The following is a 26,394-nucleotide window of genomic DNA, read 5'->3' on the forward strand; positions in this document are numbered from 1 at the left end:
GGATAGCTGATGGGGATTCGAGGTCTAGCGACCGCTTTGAGGAAGACGGGACCGGTGACATAATGAGAAACTTCGGAGCAGGTTGAGGAATGATTTATTTGGTGGAATACAGTTGAGAGTTCTAGGGTAGTAGGAGAACTACAGATTGTATTAAGATAGTCACAGTCAGCCTCAGATACCTATGTGGGCTGGTAGTTCAGATGGGACGGTGGAAGCGTGGAACCGTGGTTGAACGTTGGACGGAACCACTGTGTAGATGAGGGCTAAGCACGCTCTACAAACTGGGGCTAGCACTAATTAGGCCTACTGGAGAAATGAAAGCCTGTTTGTCACCGTGAAAAATTGCTATCTAGTATAAAAAAACTGATAAAGGACCTATGATGGGCTAGAATAATGGGAAAAAATCTACAACACCTGACCTTGAGGTTTTGGTTTCGCGCCGTTCAACTAACCATGAACTTACTAGGTGCGACGAATTCTACGGCTTCTGCTTCGTCTGCAGGGATGTCTGCTGCGACGGTAGAAAGCTTTTTCATACAAAAGTAGCTAATTGCTGCTCTTTTTGGAGTCTATACGGACGAAAACAACGTAATGTCCCGCCTGGTACTCTTTCAAAGCGACTTGAAATGCGTTGAATGAGAAAAAACTCTTCACGAGCTAAATTCTCCACGAGACCATCCTCCGCATTCACGTGCTCAGCCATAGCAGCCATTTAAAATATGAATATCGCGGGCCTTGAATATCGTGGGGATTGAGTAGGTTTAAACAACTTTCAACAAAACTGCGGCCGTTTGAGACGATCTCATACGCCCGAAAAATTGCCATCAAATGTTAAAACTTTATGTTAAAGTATTCCTACTTCAAACCACGGTTTCAGAGAAATTTTGTGTGTGAATCTAGCCGCCGGCCTATTTTCCCGGCAGTTTGTAATCCGACAATCATTTTTGGTGGATTGGGTAGCAAGCTAAGAATAAAGCCTATGAGGAACAGTTCTTCCTGCTCGGAACCGGTTGATCTCTGAATACAGAAAACCAGTTTATGCAGGGCAGCCACTTCCTGTAGTAGAAAGGACATGCGCATTCTTCAACGCAAGCATTAACCGCCTAGGAGTATCTGGATGTTTGCACCACAAACTATAATTTAGTCAACGTGGCTTGACCTCACCTTGTTCGTTCCAGCACTATCATAGGGCAGACTTGGCGGTTACGGCCCCAAGTGCCTCAAAACGAGAGAACATGCGTATGTAGTCATTCATAGCCTACGATAGGGCAGACTTGGCGGTTACGGCCCCAAGTGCCTCAAAACGAGAGAACATGCGTATGTAGTCATTCGATAGACTACGCTCAAAACATCGCTGCCACCCTCCAGGGTTTGCCGTTAGTCACTGTGGTATGATGCATGCATATCAAATTCTGACGTAAGCCACTCTGCTTGCCGGGACGCCCTTTAGATGGCGTGCTTCAGCGTGTCGGATTGGTTCGCCGGGTCTTTAGGGCGGCCATTGGCATTATCCAGACAATTGTTGCTCACATTATCAAACGGAACCGTTTAGGCTCCCGCGTGCACGGCCCGTTCTTGGGTGATGCACAACAAGTGGTCAATCAGTGGCGATCCCACCCCAGTCCGTTAGTGTTGTTCATATTTCTACGGAGTAGCAGTGAAGCTCAAGTTGATACTCCAACATTGTTCTCAAACTTCCACAACCATATGGGCATATACTCCATCATGGGCACGTTATATTGAAATCCAGTTATAAAGCCAGCTCATTTGTTTATGTTTTATTCATGTGAGCCACTGGTTAATGTGAGCTCACTGCAGGTTGGGTGAATTCAACTAAGATTTTGACCACTGTCCCTCAAAAATCAATACATTTTGCCACTCAATTAGGATCTTGTGTTCGCTGGATATATCACATAGAAGGTAGGTCGCTTGGCCTTTATTTCACCAAATTTTCCATCAATGCCGCACGAATATGACTGTATGGGCCCCTGTTGTGGTGTCAGCACACTCAACTATACCTCAGGAGCTACACCAATTTAAAAGCTTGTAGACTAGCCTGCCCGCAATATTTTCAAAACTGACCACAGCAATCAGCTGAAGAGCTTTCATTCAAATGTCAAGTTAGTCATGTTGGTACGTGTCATTTACGTACCTGTATATAAATATATTTTATTCGAAGTCCCTTGGGTCTAGGAGAAACGGAGGGATTTTTTCCACGACGGTGAAAGCGTCGCAAGGGAGCACCAGGGAGCCGTTGATGAACACTGTGTGTAACTAACTTAACTGTACAAGTGTAGACAAGCTGAAGCGTTAATAGCAGTTCCTAGAGCGCCCATATTTTGATAATATCGCTAAACTGTGGCTTTCTTTGAGAGTTTTCATCGGGGCGTCTGGGTCACAATAGCCCTAGCCCAAAGAATGAAACCGGTGACGTTTATTCATACGGATGAACCCGATTGGAGAGACCTGGGCTCAACTATATCCACGGGGTTCTTACCTGAACATACTAATTACTGTCTAAAAGCGTTGTAGGGATTAGGTCTGTCTGTAGTCTAAAACTGTTGACTGACCGGATAAATTTGGACGGACGGCGAAAGGCAAAATGAAGATTTCTATGGTCTGCATGAAAGAAGGGCCACTGTTGTGCTTCGGACCGTGCGGTATTTTGCAAGCCACAGTGCTATGCTTGATTTTGGAGTATGGTCGAATAACTGACAAGTGCATTTTACGTGGAATAACCTATAGGACATATCTGTGGAGCCCCTTAGTTATCACGCTGCCAAAATTTCAGGAAAAGTGGAACTAAATCCTATCAGCGGAAATGCATTACAATAGTTTTGTCGTAGACTACCAGTTTCCAAACGTTTGAAATATTTGGCGCTATGTATTTGGTGATTATGTAGAAGACGCATGGTTTGTTTATTGCAACGGCAACCCCCAGATAACGGCAGATTGGAAGGTGGTCGATAAGCCGTGAACGAAACTCTGGGACCTTAGTTTATAGAGAAAAACTCCACAATAAAACTAGCTGGTAGAAGGCACCTAAGGTGATTCTTAGCAGTGATGTTGAGTTTTGAGGAAAAATGTGGGATTTGAACGCGGAAATTTTTCTGCGCGATAACGTGCAAATGGCAAAAAAGAAAAGTTCTTCTTGGGTGCAACAGAATACAAACGGGCGGTGGTGATTAACAAAGCCAAGGACGGATAGAGGTTGGTTCTAGCGCGCAGGAACACTAAACTAAGGAACGTGACAAATTTACCCGTGTGGCTCATGGTGCCAAAGAAATCAATATACGGCCAAGGAAAGAGCAGAAGCTAGGGTTGAATTCACATCTGTGAGGAAAACAAAACATGCGGACTTATAAATTGACGAATGCGCTGGCAAGCGACGGTCGTTCAGCTTCTGTCGTGGGTGCACCAAGTTGAGCTGCGGAAATTCCCTTAGCCACACACATTAGGGCATCTTCCTGAGGTATAGTACGGATCGTAGTTAAATAACGCACAGGGAAAACTGAAAACGCGCCCCAAGGTCGTAGATAGGTTTTGGTGTGTCGATTATTTTTGATCACATAGGTGTACGTCCAAGTGACTGACGGTTTAATCTACCACGTGAGAACTACTCACACGTGTCACAGCATAGCATTCACTGTAGGTCCAAAAAACAAACACTTTGAGTAGGTAGCAGCAGCACGCCCAAATTAATAGAGGTCCATGGCTGGCATCTGTGATGCTGTTTATAATGTTGGATTATCCCCTATTTTAGCGGATGGATGTTACATCGATTACACCTGAAGTAAGGAACATGTCAACAGCGTTGCGATGAAAATTGCCCGGAGCTTGTATATCAACCCATGACCCGTTGCTGGCTGGAAATTTTGTTTCCCATGTATGTCAAAAATATAAGGTAGGCAACTGGCCGTTGTTGACTTGCGTGATTTTGAAGGTTTGGATCTGTTTTTCATTTGCGTCACCATAACATATTCAAGCGAGAAATGAGTAAAATAATATGGACGAGATTTAAGCAAGACTTCTAATATGCCGTTGCGTTGTTTACTACTTCCGCCTCACCTTTTGATTTCATTCGGCAGCTTGGAGGTAAAGTGTATAGAATTGGTGTTCCAAGCGTTTCAACTAACACTTCTGACCTGTTTTTGTGCCTCTAATAATTTATAACAAATATTTGCATTACTGGCGAGGGAATTCCATCTTATAACCTTGTGCCCTCTGCCAAGTTTCACAGACGTCAAAAGCGCACCGGGTCCGACCAGCTGAAGGTGACAACCTTTGGTTGGCCATCAGGAAGATTTTGAGAGATGAATCCAGAAAGACCTGTTAATTGACCGAATGCCAACGAAGGTAACTGGTGATGAGCCGTATGCAAAAAGCTGAATGAGTAGATAGCACACGGCCACTCGATTTGGAAGAATCACACTTTTGCATTACCACTGTAATTGCGCGGGCACTGAAAATTTAAGCCATCAGATACGTAACTACCTTAATCAGCAGGGGGCCAGAGAGAATTCCGGATATTTCTACTGTGCAACCACCGCCTCGGCCACGTAATTGCCTGTGTTATTTTATACCTTACGATTCTGATGAAACATCTGCAGGCCACAAAACAATCACCTAATAATTGCGCTTGTACTTTGTGCTTTTATTTCATTACCGCGTTATGAAAAGTGCTTTTGTGTGGTTGCTAAAGTGGGAAATTTGCTGAATGCACTTTCATCTGATGAGAACGATACCAATGGGCAGAATGTACAATGATCGGCATAACTTAACCAGCCAAGACTGATATTAACAACGGCAATAGTCGCGACAGCCGCACAATGGCAAAGTCTCGTAAAGACGCCTGAATCACTAGAAGCGAGAATAAATATGTGTTTCCATCGATGAGACCACCTGCTTCTTGTAGTACGAGCTTACCCCACAAGACAATTTGCATTTAATTTTTGACTGTCTGTGTAACCGAGCCCCATCTACTTGCGCTCCAAATGCTCTATTTCGCAGACCAAAATGGATAAGATATTTATGCTCCCGCGCTAGCACTAACAAGGATGGTATTTTCTGTCTAAATTTGTGGAGGATTCTTGTAGTGCTGCATCGTAGTAATCTGATATGCATATGACAAACCGGTGGATGCAACAACCATGCATGCTTCCTCTAACCAACTAAACACGTATATACCCTAGGTGAGTCGAATGAGGTCTGCGGGCCAGAGGGTAGCTTTTGCTATGTTAATTAAGCCTGGATTTCTCAGTTGTCCACCACTGGCACGAACCACTAACGCGCCACAAGATTTTTTTATCCTCCGGACATATTTTTCGGGTTTACATGAGGTACAAGCCGTTTAGGTGAATGTACTTGCACCTTAGTATAAACATTAAGTAAGAGCGTCTATTAGATGATTTTTCTTACTTTATTTGATGGGAAGGGTCATATCAAAAAGCACACTGGCCTAAAATATACATGGCTGTGGGCAAAATCGCTATAGAAGTCAGTTTCAGCATTGTACCGGAATCTCAGATAATACCCAACGATGGGGCTTTTGCTGTTTCTCATATTACCTGCACGTTCTCGTCAGTGAACCAAAAGACAAAAGCCTTTTGGGCGTTTATTCTTCATAAAAACGAGCTGGTTTATCGCTGAAATTTTCGTTTAACCATTCCTCAAGTATAATTTAGTGTGCCTAGTTAACAATGTCATTACCGCGTAGTGCCGTTAACCTATAAACACGCAACGTTATAAGAGTGCCTATTTAGAGTGAAATTATTGAATAGGTTACGTCAGGAAGATCGGACCCGCAGAAACGTCGACGTATGTCAGAAACCTACCGAAACACTAAAACATTAACACAAGCGCAGGAACAAGGCCTTCAGGCACGTTGGCCAGGAAACTCAGCTTCAAAATGACAGCTGAAGCAGTCCGACAGTTCATCAACGGCTGAAAACATGAGTATCCTGACATATTCTGGAAGGGTAATCGACGATGATGTGTATTCACGATTGTCGTAAAGTCCAGGCAATGACGATGTATTCGAACAACGCCGATCGGACAACCGGATTCAAGGTTAAAAATGCGCTATAAATACCGAAATTCTTCTTGCCGTTTTTGCACTCATTGTCTAGCAGTGTTACTTTTATTTTTTTGTTGAAGAGTCTTTTTCAACACTGGAACACCAAAAAGGAGACATCCATAGAGCAGTCGAAGAAGTTTGATGATCAGAAATATACGTTTTTACCAAGGTACGATCATCCCATATTTAGATTAGTGGTGGATAATTTTACCATAACTCGAGTGAGACTTGGTTTGTCGTACGCTGGTTGTTTGGGTGTGTTTTGTTGCCGCGCGTGAGTGTCTAATTACGATACGTGATTTTTAATGGCTCTCGTACGTGTGTGCTTGCAAAGACAGTAAAACAGATCTAAACTTGAAATGCGATGCAATGGATTTGAAGGTCTAACAAATCCAGTAATAAAGCGCGGCGCTGAAAACATTTCTCACGGAAGAAAGATTTAAGCATCGGCTTCTATGGCAAGAAGATGGGGCAACTCTGGTTCTTATCATTTTGAATATCAATTAAACTCGCGAAGAGGTAAAATGGAACCGCGATAAACGCAATTGCCGCTTTGCCTTGTACTCACAGACATTGGTTTGCGTAACTAACCATTGTTCCTTGAACGTTTATTCTCTATAATAACGACCTCAACTGAGACTGCTGTGTTACACGAAAACGTGTTTGTAACCAACATTGACGTACTTACCTGGAACCTATCACCGCGAAATATGCAGATGAATAAGCTTTTTTCATCGTACTTTGGTGGAAAATTATCAGGTTGACACAGTTTCTAGGTCTCTAGAATATTAAGCTGGCATTTTACTCATTAGAGAGAAGAGTTTTGCGGCACATATGGATAAAGAATATCATGCTACTACCTAAGTTGAAAGCTAGAAGAAAATGACGTAACACGGATGGCTCCTTAATTAAGACCTGAGGGCAAAAGAACATTTTTTCATCCAACGGCGGGCTAGTGTCATCCATTTTTAATGGCGGGGCCCTCACTAATTTGAGATAATCTCAAGCTGGAAGGCTATAACGGCTCAGTAATGGGACTCTACTTACCCCTACTGCCAGTTCGAGAAGGCAAATTATTTTCGTCTTCCAGGTCCTCTAGCACGACTGTTACCAGTTTTTGTAACGAGAAGTTTCAGTAACCTTGATGTCGCCTAGTCTTCTGTGTCATTTTATTTGAATTCGACTGCAGGGGTGCTGTTATCTTTGTTGAATAGTACAAAAATTTGTCCAGCCCATCAAGCTCCTGGTTTGACTCTATCAACTTAGGTCCTAGATTAAGGCCATTTGCTAAACGTCTGCCCCGGTAATCAGGAGGGCGCCGCTACATGGTCTGACCACCGCTTTTCAGAGTTATGCGACCGCTCTAGCCCTGGCCTCACGTCACTGATCGACTGGCGCTTGGTGTAATACACGAATTACCACATTTATCATCATTGTTGACCTCTTACATCGCTGATACCTACAACCAAGCAGAAACACAGTTATGATGGTTTTTATACGCTTTATACTATATCGGCAACGTCATTCAGTCCTTGACGGCTATCATTCCACAAAAATGCACTCTTAAGTAGATTCATTTAGCTAACTGCCATACACCTTTAAATTCTTTCCGTCAACGGATACCATTCTACCTCACACCCCACTCACCAAGATTTGCTGATCTCACCTCCTTTCCTCCTTTCATCAAGACTTCATCTTCCACAGTGGCTGCTCCGTACGCTCCATACTGCCGTTGTTTGTTTGGCCTTGCCCCAGCTCTATACGCATTCGGACTCTAACCGAATCAACATAGCCTGTCTTACTAAATAGGCGTAAATCACTCTCATTAACCTCCCTTGACTAACTCAAATACCAAGCGCCACTTAGACAGGTTCGCTTTAATCCGCTAAACCGTCCTTCGGGTTTAACCACTCGCTTGCAAATTCAACGATTTCGCTTGTGGTGCTCGATTGACCCCATTTATTAGCACCACCTCATCTCCCAAATACCATTTTCAGGTTACCTTCCCCCAACAACGACACCAACCAACCCACGCAATTTCAGTTCAAGTCTGGGATGCAACTTGCCGTTCATCGCTGCTGCGAATTTATCTCGGTCACATCCATTGAACTTTTCTTGAGTGGTCCTTAACTCAACTATCCAGGGTCACTAATGATCAGCAATGGTTTTTAGATTCAGTTTAGTTCAACAGGCTTCGTTAATGAAATGGGTTAACCCCATATCAAATGGCTTTAGTTTTTTGCTTTCCACGACTCAATTAAATCTCACGTGAGAAACATGTCTTCCTGGCTTTGATCCCTCTTCATCTGGGTGCCCAGTATCCGCATAATTCTCTCAGCTGCATAACCCTCACCGCTGGAGTGAAACATTCTACGCCAAAATGTTGCACTGTGGTGTGTGCACAATTTAAAAACCGTCATAATCTACGTTCACTTTTTGCAGCTCATCAGTTTCATTATTTACTGGGCAACCGTGTTCCATTGAACTTTTCTTGAGTGGTCATTAACTCAACTATCCAGGGTCACTAATGATCAGCAATGGTTTTTAGATTCAGTTTAGTTCAACAGGCTTCGTTAATGAAATGGGTTAACCCCATATCAAATGGCTTTAGTTTTTTGCTTTCCACGACTCAATTAAATCTCACGTGAGAAACATGTCTTCCTGGCTTTGATCCCTCTTCATCTGGGTGCCCAGTATCCGCATAATTCTCTCAGCTGCATAACCCTCACCGCTGGAGTGAAACATTCTACGCCAAAATGTTGCACTGTGGTGTGTGCACAATTTAAAAACCGTCATAATCTACGTTCACTTTTTGCAGCTCATCAGTTTCATTATTTACTGGAGCAACCGTGTCTGTGACTAAAAATTCTGGTGGGATAGTTCCCCAGCATCGCTGAGACATTGGGATGCCTGAATGGGGCTTGAAATTTTGGACTCGTACTCCAAACACAGCCCGATTGATTTAGCCCATCAGGGCCGATCGCAGATTTCAAAAATCCAACCTAAGTGTGCGAATACTGAGCGCCCTTTAGTTGTGATGATGACCGCCAAGTTCGAATAAAACCGACCCGACAAGCCACTGACTGTTTGCACATTCCTATTATTTTCGCCAAAACTGTAGGGTTGTCGAATTTGGGACTTCAACGCGGAGTTAGTCCAATCCGTTTACACCTTCTGGTGACATGTTGCTCACGGAATTTGTTTAGCTAAATTTCAAGGTCACGGATCTCCACCGATTCGCATTTTCTTATTGGTTCACGAGACATAGAACACGAAATCGCACTTTATCATAATTTGGTGTCCTTCGGTGTTCTTTAGGAGTAAAAAACATCTAAAGAATATCTAAAGCAAACTTCACCCCAGAAGACCGGGTGTTGACGTTGGTTTCCTTAACGCTCCTCAGAGTAAAAAATGCGATTATGCCCGCAAAATACATTTTGTTCGGTAAAAGTTGTCCTAATATCTTTCCCGTGGATTTCCACTTCCATTAAGTACAGCATTGTTAGACAACATCATGAACTGTGCGGTAGTGACGCGAGGGCCATCTCTGTTGATGACCCCTTTCCAAGATATGTATTACTAATCTGTAGATAAGGCGGCGACACGAGATAGCTGAAGGTATCGTTCCTATTATAAACATGACGCTCTGTACGTAGTAACCGCTATGAGGCGCCATGATAGCGGCAACCATTGTCATTCATCTCGAGTACTTATTGTAAATGTGCGACGCTGATTATGAGAACCCCCTATGCACAGTAACATATTCCAATGACTAAAGACGGTCCTTCATACCAATAACCATACGTGATACCGCTTATCTTTGCTACCTATAGTGAACACCAGGCCAGTACCCGTGCGGGTCGGTAATAATGAGGTCTCAGCTATGCGGGATAGCCTAATCCAATGGCCTGCCATACCTGTTGCTGTACTCGATGTCGCCTAACCTCGCCACTTGCCGTACCTGCTAGTTCCGTGTCCATGTGCGGCGTTGATTAACCGGTAACATGATGAAACCTAATCTGTGGTAATCGCAACGGTACGCGTTGTTGCTTATCTATGCTACTTATGATAAACAATGAGGCAGTACTCATGCGAGCCGATTAATACGAGGCCCAAGCTATGCATACATATCTAATATAATGACGAACTACGGACCTCATACTCACAACCGTACGTGATATGGCCTACCTTGACTACTTTTTGAAACTGCTAAGCCAGTTCCTATATGCGACGCTGATCATTAGACCTCAAATGTGCGCAGTGTCCCAAGTTAACTGCCAAAGATGGCCCGTCATACCCGTGACTGTGCGCGCTCTCGCTTATGTCTGCTACATATATCATCATCGTCGATAGCATGACATTAGTGTTCAACACCGATCTTCTCTGTCGTACCTGCCTGCTGCCTGTAGTAAACACCAGGCCAGTATCTATGCTGGCCGAAAGAAACTAGGCTCAAACCATGCCTGATATCTTAATCTAAGGGCCAACGACGGCCCGTCATACTCATAACTGTACTCGATGTCATCTGCCGATGTTACTTCTAGTGACTGCCAGGCCCGTGCATGTGCTCGTTTCTGGTTATAATATCCCAACTATACATGATTGTCTAATACAACGACAAACGGCGAAACTTCATATCCATACGACGTCTACCTGCCATCACCCCATGCCTGAAAAATATACACCCACCTATAACAAACCAAGTTCCGCTATATAGGTCGCTTCGGTACGGACATGTGTGGTCAATCCACGTCTCAGTTTTTACCCAAAAGGGTTTCTGAAGGGATGTATAATCAATTACGCCCGGTACACATCTTCCGCGATATCATTTAAAACAATGAAACTAAGTTTTAGTGGCTACATCACTAGGTGCTTAATAAATCCCTTTTTTCAAAATTACCGGTATCCGCGCTGCACCTGGAGACTCGTTGAATTCAACTTATCGTACAAACACGCAGCAACACCAGATATCACCAATCTCATGTCTCTGCAAGCTCTGAGCAACCTTAGTTGCACATAATCCGGGTAATACAAGTTCCTCATAATCACATATGCTAACTCCAGTTTGCATCGATCGCATGCCCGGATATCGGTTATCACTTTTAAACCTGCTAGAGTCATACCATTGAAGCAGTTAAGGAGTATGATAACTTTTGACCGTCTGTTATTTTGGGAGGCATTCTAACTCACATTAAAGTGCTTTCTATCAAATCTTCCGGATATTTATCCTGTTTTGAGCCCCAACTATAGGCATGGCAGCAATGAATGGCAGCAATGAACCACCACGAACCCCCGATAGATTCAAGAATATCCTAACGACAATGACACATGAACGGCTCATCCAAGATGTGCATGCACGAAGCGGTCCACGAACCGAAGCACGGCGTCACGATGACGGTACCGCGACTACTATACCCAGTCTGATGGCTCGCCCGTAGTTAACTATGTTTCTAATATTTCCCAAACAAGCGCGTCACCTATAAGACCGTTTCAGTCCGTTTAATTTATGCAAGGACTTAGCACAAAAAGATGGTCACTGCTTCTGTCTGCCTGTTCTGCTCACAAATCCAGTAGTTCGCCCTACGGCGGCTCGGTTTGTCGGTCAAGACAAACCTTGCCTTAAGCCAGACCTGACGTATGCTGACCATCATGAAAAACAAAAATACTGTCTAGCTGTGACGAACTCCTTGGCTTTGGCGGGACGCTTGCCGCAACCCTGGAAGAGTTTTCCATATGCAGGTTGCGAGTAGCCTCTCCAATTTGAGTTGGCGCCGACGTTATAGGCGTGTTTATTGTCTACGTCGTTTTGAGATTATTTTTAAATCCAATGCGTAAGAAAACACGCGAAGAAAGGAGCTTTTCAGTAAAATTTTCCTATTTCTCATAGAGACAATGCTCGAAGCCACCGACAGTCATTAAAATACCAAGTCCGCATCACGTGCATGTTTCGGCCGAGGCGTCAATCGTCTAAGAACATTTTGGGGTTTGTAGGACAAACTGACTGTTACTGAAAAAGGGTTTCTTACCGTGAGGCGCTCTGCCTGATGGTATATCGGATTTGGCTTGCAGGTTAGATGTGTCTGAGAGCTCGTACGTGGCACGCGTCGTCACCCGTAAAACCACACGTAGAATGTGGCTGTCCCTTTCGCGAATTTCTCGACGGTCAAAGTAATAAGTGGCGCACATCTCATACTCATGCATGAGGCATTTGCTGTGCTGAGAGACCTGCTGAATGACGTGCTCCGGGCTATCAGCATTATGCACGCGCCTCTTCCAACACCCATCGGTGTTCTTCAGGCGGTTATTGGTCACATATGCCAACATACGCTGTGCATGAAAGGCCCGCCCTCGAGTGGTGTAAGGCCGGTGGGTAGTCAAACAAGAGACAAACCTGAAGTCGGTTCTCCTCAGGATTTGTAAGTCCTGGCGGAACCTAAATTACGAATGTTCGTTGCAGTCACTTACTCAGCTGCGTTATCAAAGCAGTTAAGCAGTTTGCTGGTTGCGTTTGCAGAAGCTCTTCGTTGTATCTAGCAGGTAGCAAAGTGATCTGAGTAGATAAACGGGTGGGATCACGCTTTTGTTTAAACGGCCGGCCGAGACATGGCAAACGAAACGTGGGTCTTGGAACGCCGGGGGTCGCATAAACCTAACAAACGGTGATTTGATTTACCATTGATGGACTACATGTTCGTATCGTCCTTTGCGATTAGTGTCCAGGGTTCTGTTGCATGTGCTTAAAAAGCTCTGCATTGTTAGACAGCGATATCGTTTGCCGAATGCAAATTTACCAGGAATCGTGGAACCTACCATTGGCACGATAGGTTCTTCGCACTGATCCCTTCTACCATTGTCCGCGGCCATAACTTGGAGCCTTTCCAGCACCGGCGAGTGCTCGACCGTTCAGAAACTTTTTTATAGCGCGGTTGTCCTCATCTGGAACAAAATCTAAGCCGAGGATCCCCACGCCGTTTCCCGGAAAACCGAACACTTACCTCTCTTGCTTTGTGTGCCGAACTGCGATTGAAGTTGTGATCGCTATGGTTGCAGCCGCACATTCCAGAAACACACGGAATACCAGATCCCTTCAGTTCGATAATCTAGGGCCCACGGGTTCTCTGATCACAGGTTGCACATTACCATATTCCTGGAGCAGTGGTAACAGGCTCGCCCCGCATGTCCGGAGTTCAAAGCCCGGCATGGCCTTTGTATGTGCACTGCTGAAGAGCACTAATGAGAGCGAAGATCAGGTCCAGTGCTTCCCTTTGGTGTGGACGGTGCTCAGTATTTGCAAAATGGAATCGCACTGAATCCAGAACCTCAAACAAGGATTCTAAACCTCTGCCGTGCAGACTTCGCAGGAACGCACATCTGTCTTGAGCAAAACAAACTGGAACCACCCTGGGTGGAAGGCTTACATGGGTCCATTTTCAAGAAAGTTCACGAGGCTGAAGCAATGTTCGTCCAAAAGACCAACACGCAGTTGAGTGAACCGCAAGGTCCCTTGAAAGATTCGGTACCTTCTGGAAAAAAGGTCTCGACTATTCTTCAAAAAATTGATTACATGAGACACAGAAGCTGCGCTTGCATTTCGTCAAATGCGGAACCATTAAAAAGCAGAAATCCGCCAATGGTATACAGGAAAACAAGCCACCATTCTGGACCTCGCCCGAAAAAAGATAAATGTGCTGTCCAAGTACATGAGACATCGCCGCAAAAACCAGCCATTCGCGTTCTCCTTGAGGGACAGGAACGGAGGACCCACGAGTGATCCAACAGTGGCATCTGAGGTTTACAGAGAGCACTATGCAGGTCTATATTTAGCCCCAGCGTCCTCGTCACATCCACTCCTGTCAAGACGAAACTACGAACAGCCTCTAACCGACTTGGCCTTCACGGTGGAGGAAATTAATCAACTCTTGCACAAGACCAACCCATTCTGCGCGTTGGGGCCCGACGAGGTCCATCCAGGGATCCTGAAAGAAACGTCGTCAACACTGGAAAATCATTTTACCTGATTTTAGTAAATCGCTTAAGGAAGGCCGCCTTCCCTCTGCTTGGAAGGAAGCGATTGTCAAGCCAATCTACAAAACTGGTGACCGACTATCGCCTGGCATCTATAAGCCTGACTAGCGTGCCGTGCAAGGTGATGGAAGCTTTCTGAAGTAAGATATCCTAGATCATCTTGCATCCAACAACTTGATATCCCCAGTTCTACGCGGATTTCTCCCAAACCGTTGTTGCGTGACGAACGCCCATTTTTGTGGACAGCTTAAGGCAAGCAAGGACGAAGGATCCATATTGGATGCAATATTTTTTACCACTCAAAAGCATTTGATAGGGTCTCACACGTCCCGCTGCTCCACAAACTTGTGTCTTTCGGGATCCAAGGGAGAACCCCACGCTGGATCAATGCGTTCCTATCAGAGAGGTGAATCCTAGTAAAAATAGGTTCTACCTGCTCTCCTTCAGCGCCAGTTTCATTCGGAATTCTTCGAGGCTCGATATTTGGGCCGCTGCTGTTTCTGATATACGCCAACGACCGGTCAGATGTTCTTGCGAGACCATATCTACGTTTTGCTGGTGACTTGAAATCCTGGAGTTCCAATGCCGGTGCCTTGCAAGTGAATGTGGGCTCTACGAGGCAGTGGTGCTGGATTGGCACCTTCCTCTGAATGAAGAAAAGTGCGTATATGTCATTTGGAGGAGACTCAGCGAATGCCTTTTTCATGCATGGTGAGAAGGACCAGAAGATATCACGAGGATGGATGCCGAAGGGGACTTGGGTATCTGGCTCCCTTCAAAAATGTCCTTTTCACTGCACCATGAGAAACTGGCCTGAAATGTATCAGCCGTTCTACGGATGATTCGGCAAACCCCTCCAAGATTGCTGGAGCAGACTTCCAAGTACTTTATGGAGCCTCCCTCAGACGGCCCCTTGAATATGCCAACCAAGTTGTCTACTCAGGACGCACGAAAGACTTGACCCTCATTGAGCGTGTCCAGCGAGCTGTCAAGAAAACGATTGTCAGCCTCAAATCTGTGGACTATGAAACGCGTCTCGCGATGCTTGATCTCCTTCCTCTGGAGTATGGTCGCCTCCGTGGAAGCCTAATTCTGATGCCCTCTTTGAACAAGGTTTGGGTAACAAATTTCCACCATTGACCCAGCAAACACCCCTGAGACAAGGTGATAAGATTTTAAAAATTGGAGCGCACGCTTCCAAAAGGGAAAAATTCTCCTCTTCTAGGATAATGTCTGGGTGGGATAAGCTTCCTCCGGCGTTTGTCCGCGATCCTTTTGAGCCCAATTCAAAACAATGTTAGACACTTATTCATGCGAGTCCTCGCGCTTGCAAGCCTAAGGCCCCACGCTGAGAACTCAAAGGACGGTGGTATACCCGTTTTAATTCGTCTATTTCAGGTGAACGACAGCCGCCGAACGGCAAGAACAAAACCGACCTGGAGTCGATCCTGTGTATCAATCCGTGAACCCGTGATTTTATGATGGCTCGACGTGCTCATGCATCACTCCTCTCATTAGGCCTTGACAAAACCACTGGTGGAGCCCTGTTCCATCACGCCCTTGACACTCTGATCTTACGAACCAGGTCTATGATTCTGAATTTTTAGTCGTGTGCGTAATGACCTGCACCCACAGGATCCTCGGACTCATTGGTCGGAAATCCGAACCAATGAGCTTCGACCATTCGGACGAGTTCGTAGAGAGCCCCCGGTCCAAGGGCTTGTCTGGCTGTTTCCCCTGTTCCCCGGTCTGTCAACTCCTTCCCATGCAGAAGAACGATGTACTTGTTGATTTTTATCTTGCTACTGTGAAAGTTCAATCTCATGAATTTCATCTTTGCCATTCAAATTTATCTGAAGATGACTCAACGGTGAGTTATCATATATGCCTGTCGTCAGGCTCACTTTTCAGTGGTTTAATTAGGTAGATAATGATGCCACCCGAAGATATTCAGAGTGCATTTTCTCCGAAAGTCTCAAACACAACTGATACTTGGTCAACTGGGATCGTTTGGATCCGCGTCCAGGCGAATCCCACATTGCTTTAATTACAGCTGTAACTACGGCCGTGACGGAGAATGAAGTTCTAATGACAGCGGATGCTAGTGGCTGGGGAGGTTCTCGGGTTTTTCAGGCATTTGAAGCGTACCTGTGGTGATTGGTGGTGACTAACCGCACTGAGTCGTAGTCTTGAGGTGTGTCCTTGAGAGCTGACTAAAGACAACCTTCGATGCCTCTAGATGTCTGGACTCAAGAGCCAGTCGCCAATTCGGTGGTGAGACTGCTAAGATCAGGGACACGACAGTTCTGGCGAAGTAGCGCGGTTGGGTGGGCCAAGCACTCATACGTAAACGGATGTAGGATAAAAATGACTCAGTATGGAGCCGAACTCAACGAAGGTAAGGTTATCCTGGAATGGATCTGGTCATGCAGTGGGCCGCTGACGAATAAAGAGCAACGAGACTGGATTGGATTGCATTAGACTGGGGAAATTAGCCGTGATTCGCGAGAGTACAGTGTGCAACCGGTCGGCTGCACTTCTCCACTAGACATTTGCATATCTTCGTGCCATATGTGTACAAACTCGATTTTGTTTTGTAAAGGTGCGTAGACCACATTGCAAGATCACGCTAATCCAGGGGAATTGTTGGGTCAGTTAGTTGTGCCCCTGATATAAAAACGGCAGAATTCGCTGCCGCTGCAAGAAGTGCAGCACCAGTAGCTGTAGCTTTAGGGTACGTGAAAGATACATCTCTCTATGATCTGGATAAATGTTACGGCCTCCTGATCCTGATGCGACAGCATGCGTCAAAATTGTCCCCGAATCAAAGGACACCTGAACCCCACAGCTTTCTTCACATTTTTGAATTTTTCTAAGAACTCGTTCGTCGTGGGTCCTTATCCAAACTTTCTCAGTGTGAGCCTAAAGCAACAGGCACGCAAATTCGGTAGTTTAATTTGACCTGCTCTACACATCTAGACCACGAACACGGAAACGGAGCTCATCTTTAACTTAAAGCTACCGGCGACTGGACACTTGTGAGCGATGCTGCGTAGTTCGCAATCCTTAGAGTCCCTGAAAGGAGTGAAATATTCAGAATAAGTCGGCGAATGAATTAGATACCTAGATCAAGTGTGCAGAAATAAGCCAGACCAACGATCGTATACAATGTCTTGTTCTGTTAAGTGTCCGAGAACCGGTCCCCCCAGACATGAGTGAACGGCCACTTTGACACCATAAAGAAATGCTTCCGGAACGTCCTAATCGCCTAAGAGTGGCCTAAACCTCCCAAATGGAATGTTGAGTCGAAGGATATTATACCGACCATTCCTTTAACACCGCTGAATTTTGTGCTTGGGTGGACTAAAAAACCCTGATCTGCACCTCAACTACGAAGTCATTCTGTACGAACAGCCCACGATCACTTCCCGAGGTACCTAGCAACAGACTCGCAAAACGATGCACCAGCAGGCAAGTGGTGATTCATACACGATCTCTACTTACTTCTGGGACGGCCGCGAAAGTAAATGATGAGCATCGTTGCGCTCACTCTTGGAGGACAGAAAACTGGTTAAAACGGATGCAGGAGGACCAGAAAACACAGGAAAACACCGGATAACGGGTTTAACGGACCTGGTGAACTGGGGGCCCGGGTGACATAGGAAAATCTATCATGACTGTATCAGTAAATGACTGACTGCTCGTTACGTCCGAGTGAAAATCCGCTTTAGGAGTTTACTTGCTGGTCAGAGATGAGGTGTCTTACACAGCTTTGACTGACAAAATAGGTCACTTGGAGAGTTGATCGTGCCTTGTAAAACCCACTACGAGTAATTGGTTTCTTATCGACGGAACCCTGAGAACAACACTGGAGCGTAGCTTTGGTGAGTCTGTGGAACTTTACAGTGACCACCATTGCCTATTGGCATGGGCAAGGGGCAGGTGGTTCCGACAGAGACGTGAACACGTGTCCCAAGCCGTCACTGTCCCAACTTTTCCACGAACGTATGAGAACCATTCTAGATCATCCTCTGTCTATGGTTTTTCTTTTGCTCTTTTTACCCCAACCTCGAAGAGACTGGGCTTATCGTGGTGTGGCGGCTTGTGTACCTCTGTCATCCATTGAGCAATACCGGGGTTTTCAGTTTGACGCCCAGAGTCTCATACAAGGTTGGTCAGCGGATACATATCTGATGAACAGTCTCCTAGTCCTCCAAGTTGGGGTTGGAACTTCTGCGGTAGCTCGTTTCTTGAAAACTTGTAGTATGCCGACCATCACCGGATACCTTGCGTCAGGCTTTGAGCTAAAGGATTTAGTTGGAGGCTCTACTTGCATCTTGTCTTGTGGGTTCGGCAGTATCCGGGCCCATGTACAACCATGTACTTTAAGAACGAAAATACTCACGCCACCGTCGGTTGATGGTCGTAGGAAGAGAAAACTGGCTATAAGTGAATGAATTGCTTACGCTCCATGGGTTACGATAGTTAGGACATGTACCCCACGTGCCAGAAGACCATCTACCTCGCAAAGCTCTTTTTGCCCGGTTCTGTGATGAGTGGAAGCCATCAAGAGATCTATGGCCTGGCAATTAAATATGAAAACATCAGCCACTAAACTGAGTTGGGTCGCCCACATCTCCGTATGGGGACTCCGGGATTCAACTCACTGGTGATCAATGACTTTGGCAAAAAATGGAAGAACTGCTCAGTCAGTGGCGTTCTTGCATAAAAATTACCGCCCCAATTTTCAGCTACTCAGTTCCCGAACTAACTGAACATACCATCACCTTCAATGCTTGGCTGTCCCACACTCACTTTTCGATGATTGAATCTGTAGCAGCTGGAACTAATTTACTCATTGTACATGTTTTATAGCTCATTAGTTGATTGGCTGATTGCCAGCAGTCGAGTCGCCTTAATTGCTGCGTACGACGGGGCTGGTAATCGAAAATAACCTACTACTGACGCTTTCCTCCTTACACTAAGTATTCGTTTCTTTCTCCAGTCCCATCACAATGTAGGCACCAGCTCTGCAGCAGCGGAACTGAGATAGTGCCTATTGGCATGGGCAAGGGGCAGGTGGTTCCGACAGAGACGTGAACACGTGTCCCAAGCCGTCACTGTCCCAACTTTTCCACGAACGTATGAGAACCATTCTAGATCATCCTCTGTCTATGGTTTTTCTTTTGCTCTTTTTACCCCAACCTCGAAGAGACTGGGCTTATCGTGGTGTGGCGGCTTGTGTACCTCTGTCATCCATTGAGCAATACCGGGGTTTTCAGTTTGACGCCCAGAGTCTCATACAAGGTTGGTCAGCGGATACATATCTGATGAACAGTCTCCTAGTCCTCCGAGTTGGGGTTGGAACTTCTGCGGTAGCTCGTTTCTTGAAAACTTGTAGTATGCCGACCATCACCGGATACCTTGCGTCAGGCTTTGAGCTAAAGGATTTAGTTGGAGGCTCTACTTGCATCTTGTCTTGTGGGTTCGGCAGTATCCGGGCCCATGTACAACCATGTACTTTAAGAACGAAAATACTCACGCCACCGTCGGTTGATGGTCGTAGGAAGAGAAAACTGGCTATAAGTGAATGAATTGCTTACGCTCCATGGGTTACGATAGTTAGGACATGTACCCCACGTGCCAGAAGACCATCTACCTCGCAAAGCTCTTTTTGCCCGGTTCTGTGATGAGTGGAAGCCATCAAGAGATCTATGGCCTGGCAATTAAATATGAAAACATCAGCCACTAAACTGAGTTGGGTCGCCCACATCTCCGTATGGGGACTCCGGGATTCAACTCACTGGTGATCAATGACTTTGGCAAAAAATGGAAGAACTGCTCAGTCAGTGGCGTTCTTGCATAAAAATTACCGCCCCAATTTTCAGCTACTCAGTTCCCGAACTAACTGAACATACCATCACCTTCAATGCTTGGCTGTCCCACACTCACTTTTCGATGATTGAATCTGTAGCAGCTGGAACTAATTTACTCATTGTACATGTTTTATAGCTCATTAGTTGATTGGCTGATTGCCAGCAGTCGAGTCGCCTTAATTGCTGCGTACGACGGGGCTGGTAATCGAAAATAACCTACTACTGACGCTTTCCTCCTTACACTAAGTATTCGTTTCTTTCTCCAGTCCCATCACAATGTAGGCACCAGCTCTGCAGCAGCGGAACTGAGATAGTTCAGGTGTTCGACAATCGTTGCCTCAGGACCACAGCTCGTTTAAGTTGGTGTCGGGTAATCCGCAATGAGTCAGTTAGAAAGCGAGTTTTCGGTTGATAGCTTTTTTCGCTTCGCATCACCATTAGGGGCACATTCTGCACGCCGGTATTCAGTAACAACCGTAAACGCCTTGGTGTCAATTTTTTATCCCCGAAGGTCTGTTAGCGTAGCTGTCTTAAGTGTTCACGCTATGAAACAAGCTGGCCAACAAGTCGCTCGTGCTTGCACCTTGGACTTCCTTCGCAACAATATGTTGTTCCTCAGGAACAAGTATCCAATACTCGAGTTCTCTGATTGATATGACTGCCCCGGATGTCCACTGCAGTCTCTGGTAAGTGAAACTACTAAGAACCGCAATGGTTCTGATACGTAGCAAAGTAGGACGTTTGGAGCGTGAGACGTCTAGAGTGTATCCGAGCACGAGTTAGAACAGAGTCCGGGTTTCCGAGAATAAACGACGTTTTACTTGTTCAAGAACAAGCATGAATGAGCTGAAATGTACATACAAAGGTTCAATATGAGTATATAGGATAAGTATAATAATCACACACAAATCATGACATTCACCCTGACGTTGTTTGAATGGACACATAAGTGCTAACGTAGACAAGGGATGATGTACTAAGTCAGGCTTCTGTGTTCCTCAAACTGTAGGGATGAATGCGTCGCAGTTGTTCTAGAATTTCAGGATATTCGGTTAGTATTCGGGTGCCCGTACCGAAGAATGTTCAGATGCTTGAACGCTACCTGGCTGAAGTCCAGTTTCAGTCATATCTGGGTGTCCGGTGTCCCCATTGGATTCAGGTAGACTGAGAACATCGTCAGTTGTTTTCTGAACCGCCGGGGCTAAACGGCGATAAGACACGGTTTCGACTCTTCCGTCTCGATCGGCAATGTGTGCGTAGTGTGGTTGCAGGTCAGAAGGTCGAATTCTTCTATTAGTGGTTGGCACTTGGATGACCTATCATCTCGTTGCAGCAGAACTGGACTAGGGGTGGTCAACCAAGATAACAACGATGTCTCGAATGTTGACTGACGTGCGTATTGAAGCAAACGTTCGTGTAGAGTTCAGTTAGTCACCGTACATAGTAGGGTACCGTTGAGTCGTTCAATTGACCGTTACACTGGATTATGAGCCGATGTATGACTCATTGCAACACCTCCAGAAAAAAACTATCGATTCCGGACAACATGAACGATGAGCCTCTGTCGGAACGGATATAGGCTGGCCTTCCGAACAAGCAGAAGATTTGTGTGAGACAATCAGTCACAGTTGCTGAGGTTATATCCGCACACACAAATGCAAATAGGAATCCAGAGAACTCGTCAATCATTGTAAGTAGCGGTTGCGTGCATTGGATGGCAAAAGGTTGTGTTGCTTTAATGAGTCTACCAGAGGTTTTCCAGAATCTTGGCTTCAGTTCAGCACACACTTTGCAGGAGGAAATAACGCGCTTGACATCGTCGACGGAGTAGGAGAGATTCTCGCGACGCACAAAATGAAACATATGAGTAATGCCGGGATGGCAGAGGGAGCTATGGAGCTTTCCGAGTTGGTTATTGCTCCCCATGGAAGCGCATACGTTTCGTGACAGATTGTCTGCGACATGATTGTCATTGCCAGGTAGGTATATGACATCATAATTGCACTCGCACAGCTCAATTTTTCACCGTTGCATCCTGTCGTTTTTCACTCTACCCTTCTGTCCATCGCCGTACGTGAATGTGACTGAACGCTGGTGATCAGTCTGAAAGGTCTTCCGAGTCGATAGTGCCGCCATTTCCTGATGGATTCAACGATAGCGTAGGCTTCCTTCTTGATGACAGAGTGATTCTTCTCGTTCGAATTGAGTGTCCTCGAAAAAAAAGACCATCGGTCGTTGGTTTTGGCTGAGGGATGCGACTATAGCCACATCGAAGGCATCCGTTTTAACAACCAAAGGTTCGTTATAATCTATTGTAATTAACGTAGCATTTTCTAGTTTGTTTTTTAGGTCGTCGAAGGCTAACTCGACGTCGGCAGGTAGAGTGAATGTTTTATTCTTTATCAGTTTGCTGATTTTGTCAGAAAGCGAAGTGAACCGGTTGATAGTTTAGCTGTAGTCAACAACCTTCCGGCGTTTGTGATTGACAGACTTGGTAACCAAAATCTGCGCTTTCTAAGGAGATATTGACGGCCCGATGATGCCTCCTTGCAATAAGCGGTCAACTTCGGCGCGAATGAATTTTTCATCATCCGGATGATGCCATCTTGATTTGGTTGCAACAGGCTTGCAATCTGGAGACAAGTTGGCGAAAATGATGGTGATTAAACTTTTACAGCCGTTAGGCCGCATCACGATCCCCACCGAATGAAATTTCTACCTTGCCATGTAGACCTAGAAAATCGTGCTCGAGCAGGTTCATTAATAACTTATGACTGTGACTGTTTGTGAGCCGATTCGAGGGATCTAGCGAGCTGATATGCTTGGTCCAGCGTGGGTTCGCGCACGGACGTGGACGCCGGGCCGTTAAGTATAGCATCACGCAAGCACTCATTTTGATATCAAGTTACAGGTACCGATTTAAACTCACAGCCATTGGCTAATGATGTCAGTTTTCCTTTGTAGGACTGAAGCAGGTAGTGCGCATATATGATATTTTTGGGCGGACATATAATTTTCGTAACGTGTCATTCGCAGACGCATTGTCGGTGTGATTAGCAATGTGATCATGTACCAGCGGATCCACAAAGTGGGTGAGAGTTTCAAGTTTGTCGGGTTTAGGAGATTCAACAGTTTTCAGATAGATGTCAAAGGTACGAATCCAGAGGTTCCAGCGTTTCGCTGCATCTGCGGAGTTTGGGTCAGCGTCGAAGAACCGAGTTCGTAGGTGCTGGTCCATTGTGTTCTTTGACAGGTAAATTGAGACGTTTAGAATGTATCCGAGGGTGGGTTAGAACAGAGTCCGGGTTTTCGAGGATAAGCAACGTTTTACTTGTCTAAGAACAATCATGGATGAGCTGAAATGTACATACAAAAGTTCAATACGAACATATAGGGTAAATATAATACTAAGCACAAAAAATCATGATAGAACGTTTGTTTGAATACTTCAAGCAATAATTCAGTTGGTCAGCTGCTAATTCATTCCAAGCTATCGACCTTTGACAGAAAGGAAGGCTTTGGGATTAGGACTCACTTGCCAAATGCCGTAGTGTATATTCCACTCAAGCGTCAGTGTGCGTCTGGCCCCCATGACCTTCATTCAGATGTATTCAAATACGGCGGCGAATTCTCCAGTTAGAGTGGTAGAGGCAGGCATATCAAAGATTGTAACAGTTGATAGCGCCAGAAGCAAACACACCAAGATGGGAAAGTGCAAATGGGCATATTCGTCAGCGGTAGCTAGGGTATAACGATTATGGATGTTCGAGGGGGCTAGACCTTTGAACTCAATATTTAGACGTTCAACCTGTAATCGAAACTTTGGCAGCTAGAGCCACTGTAAGGCGAGTACGCGGTTCTTGCACCTGATGATGATGATGATGATGATGATGATGGCGAATTACCTGCCCCAAAGAAGGGCTTTAGTTCGGAGCATTTTTAACAGAGAGAGGAGCGGTTTTCACACGTTCGCGTTATATTGTGCGGTCACTGGGCCTGTTGGTATTTGTGACCTTTGCTAAAAAATACGAGAGCATTAGCTATCAGGCTTTCCTTCCTCCACTCATAAATATCACCGTAGTTAGAAGCAGACAATCCGATTTGCCACGACCGAATCTTGTCACTTAGTTTTACTTTTGTGCGGTCGTCAGGGACTTGCCGCCAGAAGTGAGCGGAGAGCGACGAGACAGTTTAGCTCAGCCACCGTGCTTGCGTCTTGAATTCTTGTTTCTGCTGCACAGCACATGTCAGTACCAAGCGAGCTCAGTATTCTAGCAAGAACAGAATGTTGTCATTTTTACTTCAGAATGCAAACAAAAATCAGCTAGATAGACTAATTGTTGAGGCTTGAAGACTGATTGGAGATTTCTGAGGCCGTTGGCACCGACCTATGCTCAGATATCGCAAGACGAGCGGACTCGTCATTCATCATCATCATCATCATCATCATCATCATCATCATCATCATCATCATCATCATCATCATCGACGGCATGACATCAGTTTTGAACACCGATGCTTCTCTGCCGTACAACCATGATTTATTTGAAAGCCTCATTGTAAAGAAAAGAACAGAGGTGGACGGGGAAGGCACTTAGTGATGGCTTACTACGATCATTCCGGGGTGTCCACACCTCCAAACACTCATTCAGGCAATCTGGATAGAAACTGACAACAAGGTCGCCACTGACATCGGTTAGAAGCCGTATCTTGCAGCGTCTCCAACCAGACGCAGTGAGGTTCAAGCGGTCCCCATCCTGGAAGGTGAGTAGCACCTACAGCACCAAATGTTTCGTGCTTTCTTTCGTACCCCTCTGCCAGGTCAAGGGTTTGTCACTTATCTGCTTCTGCCACTGAGTTGGGCATGGAAAACAACACTTTCTTCGGCAAACAACGGCTAGGCATACGCAACACATGTCCAAACCAACGCAGCTTCTGGTGCTGGACTCATTCTTTAGTGGAAGTACCCGTTGCACAACGAAAACTCGCTTTCTTGCTGCCTCGTTACGGATACGCCGACACCAACCCACACGAGCAATGGTTCTGAGACAACGATTGTCAAACACCTGAAAACGTCTCAGTTCCACTGCCCGAACAGGCCAAGTCTCACAGCCATACAACAAAGCAGCCCGTACTGTAGCTTGATACACACGTCCCTTGAGATCCAGGGATACACCACTTTGACGCCATTACTGTCCCAAATTAGCAAACGTGACCCGAGCTTTGCCGATTCGAGCATTGACCTCATCCGTCACTTTACAATTGGAACTAACACAACTTCCAAGATACGTAAAACGCTCCACAACTTCGAGTGCTTCCCCCCTGATGGACACCATCCTTTTTGGCATTCCAGGTGTGGTCGCATACCTGGACGATGTGCTGATAGTTGTTGTTTCACCCGAAGAGCCTTTTGATCGGATCAACGCCGTCTTGCTGCGCATTCAGGACAATATCATTCGTCTACGTCTTGAGAAGTATCGTTTATTCTTGATAACAGTGAAGTATCTCGGTTTCGTCTTCGATGCCTCTGGTCGCCATCCTGACCAACGAACGTTCGAGCTATACAGCAGAGGCCACATTCTTCGGTAGTTGTATTAGCTTTGAGAGAAGTGCACGAATTTCGATGCCCGAATCTTGTTTGCTAATTTGCGTCTCTTGTAGCGTCAAAAAGGCTATCAGTGGGTCTCGAGGATCATGAATACCAGGTTAAAGTAAGCATGGCATTGCATGTTTGCGAGACAGTGTTTTTGAGCAGGTGATCTAAGACCTTGATCACCAATGTCTCAGAAGCATCGGATGGCACCGACAAATTCTCAACGATGGAATGAGAAAAGGAGTATTGGATTATACAGCAGGTACATTGGTCGCGGAAAACATCCATCACTTAGCATGCTCCCTAGAAGTGGTCTTGGGTGCTTCAGTATTCACAAGCTGTATTTTCGGCCAGATGTTCAATGTGCTATTGGCTATAGCCATAGTAGAAACATTTTGTCAAAATGGCATTCCAATTAAGATGATGCAGCACGTAGCGCTATTTTGGCTCACAGATGCCATCCTACCATAACTAAACGGTAGACAGAGGGTGGAAACTTGCCACGTGGTCCATTTTTTTGGCGGTCCAAAGGTACTCTTTTTCATCGAGTTTACTATTTCGTTTTCATCATCATCAACGACAGCATGACATCAGTGGTCAACACCAATGCTTCACTACCGTACAGCCATGACTTTTTTGAAAGCCTTATTGTAAAGAAAAGAATAAAGGTGGATTGGGGAGGGACTTAGTGCTAGCTTGACACAATCATTCCGAGGTGCCTACACCTCCAGACATTCATTCAGGCAATCTGCACAGAAACTGACAACAAGAACGCCACTGACATAGGTTGGCAGCCATATCTTGTAGTGTCTCCAACCAGGCAC

At 45.6% G+C, this 26,394-nt stretch overlaps 2 protein-coding genes across 2 annotated transcripts in view; one reads left to right on the forward strand and one right to left on the reverse strand.

Annotated features, from left to right (window-relative positions):
• Positions 1-15,719: 15,719 nt before the first annotated feature.
• T265_07364 (hypothetical protein) overlaps positions 15,720-26,394 on the forward strand; it is a gene marked incomplete at both ends in the record, with an annotated part of 42,586 nt that continues 31,911 nt past the window's right edge. Inside the window, one exon of the mRNA XM_009172863.1 lies at positions 15,720-15,971. Coding sequence (XP_009171127.1) covers positions 15,720-15,971 — 252 coding nt within the window. The remainder of the gene's footprint in view (positions 15,972-26,394) is intronic.
• Positions 17,077-26,394, reverse strand: part of T265_07363 (hypothetical protein) — a gene marked incomplete at both ends in the record, with an annotated part of 16,433 nt that continues 7,115 nt past the window's right edge. The window contains one exon of the mRNA XM_009172862.1: positions 17,077-17,176. Coding sequence (XP_009171126.1) covers positions 17,077-17,176 — 100 coding nt within the window. The remainder of the gene's footprint in view (positions 17,177-26,394) is intronic.

This window comes from Opisthorchis viverrini (assembly GCF_000715545.1).
Source record: "Opisthorchis viverrini unplaced genomic scaffold opera_v5_169, whole genome shotgun sequence".
In the NCBI taxonomy this organism is placed as follows: Eukaryota; Metazoa; Platyhelminthes; class Trematoda; order Opisthorchiida; family Opisthorchiidae; genus Opisthorchis; species Opisthorchis viverrini.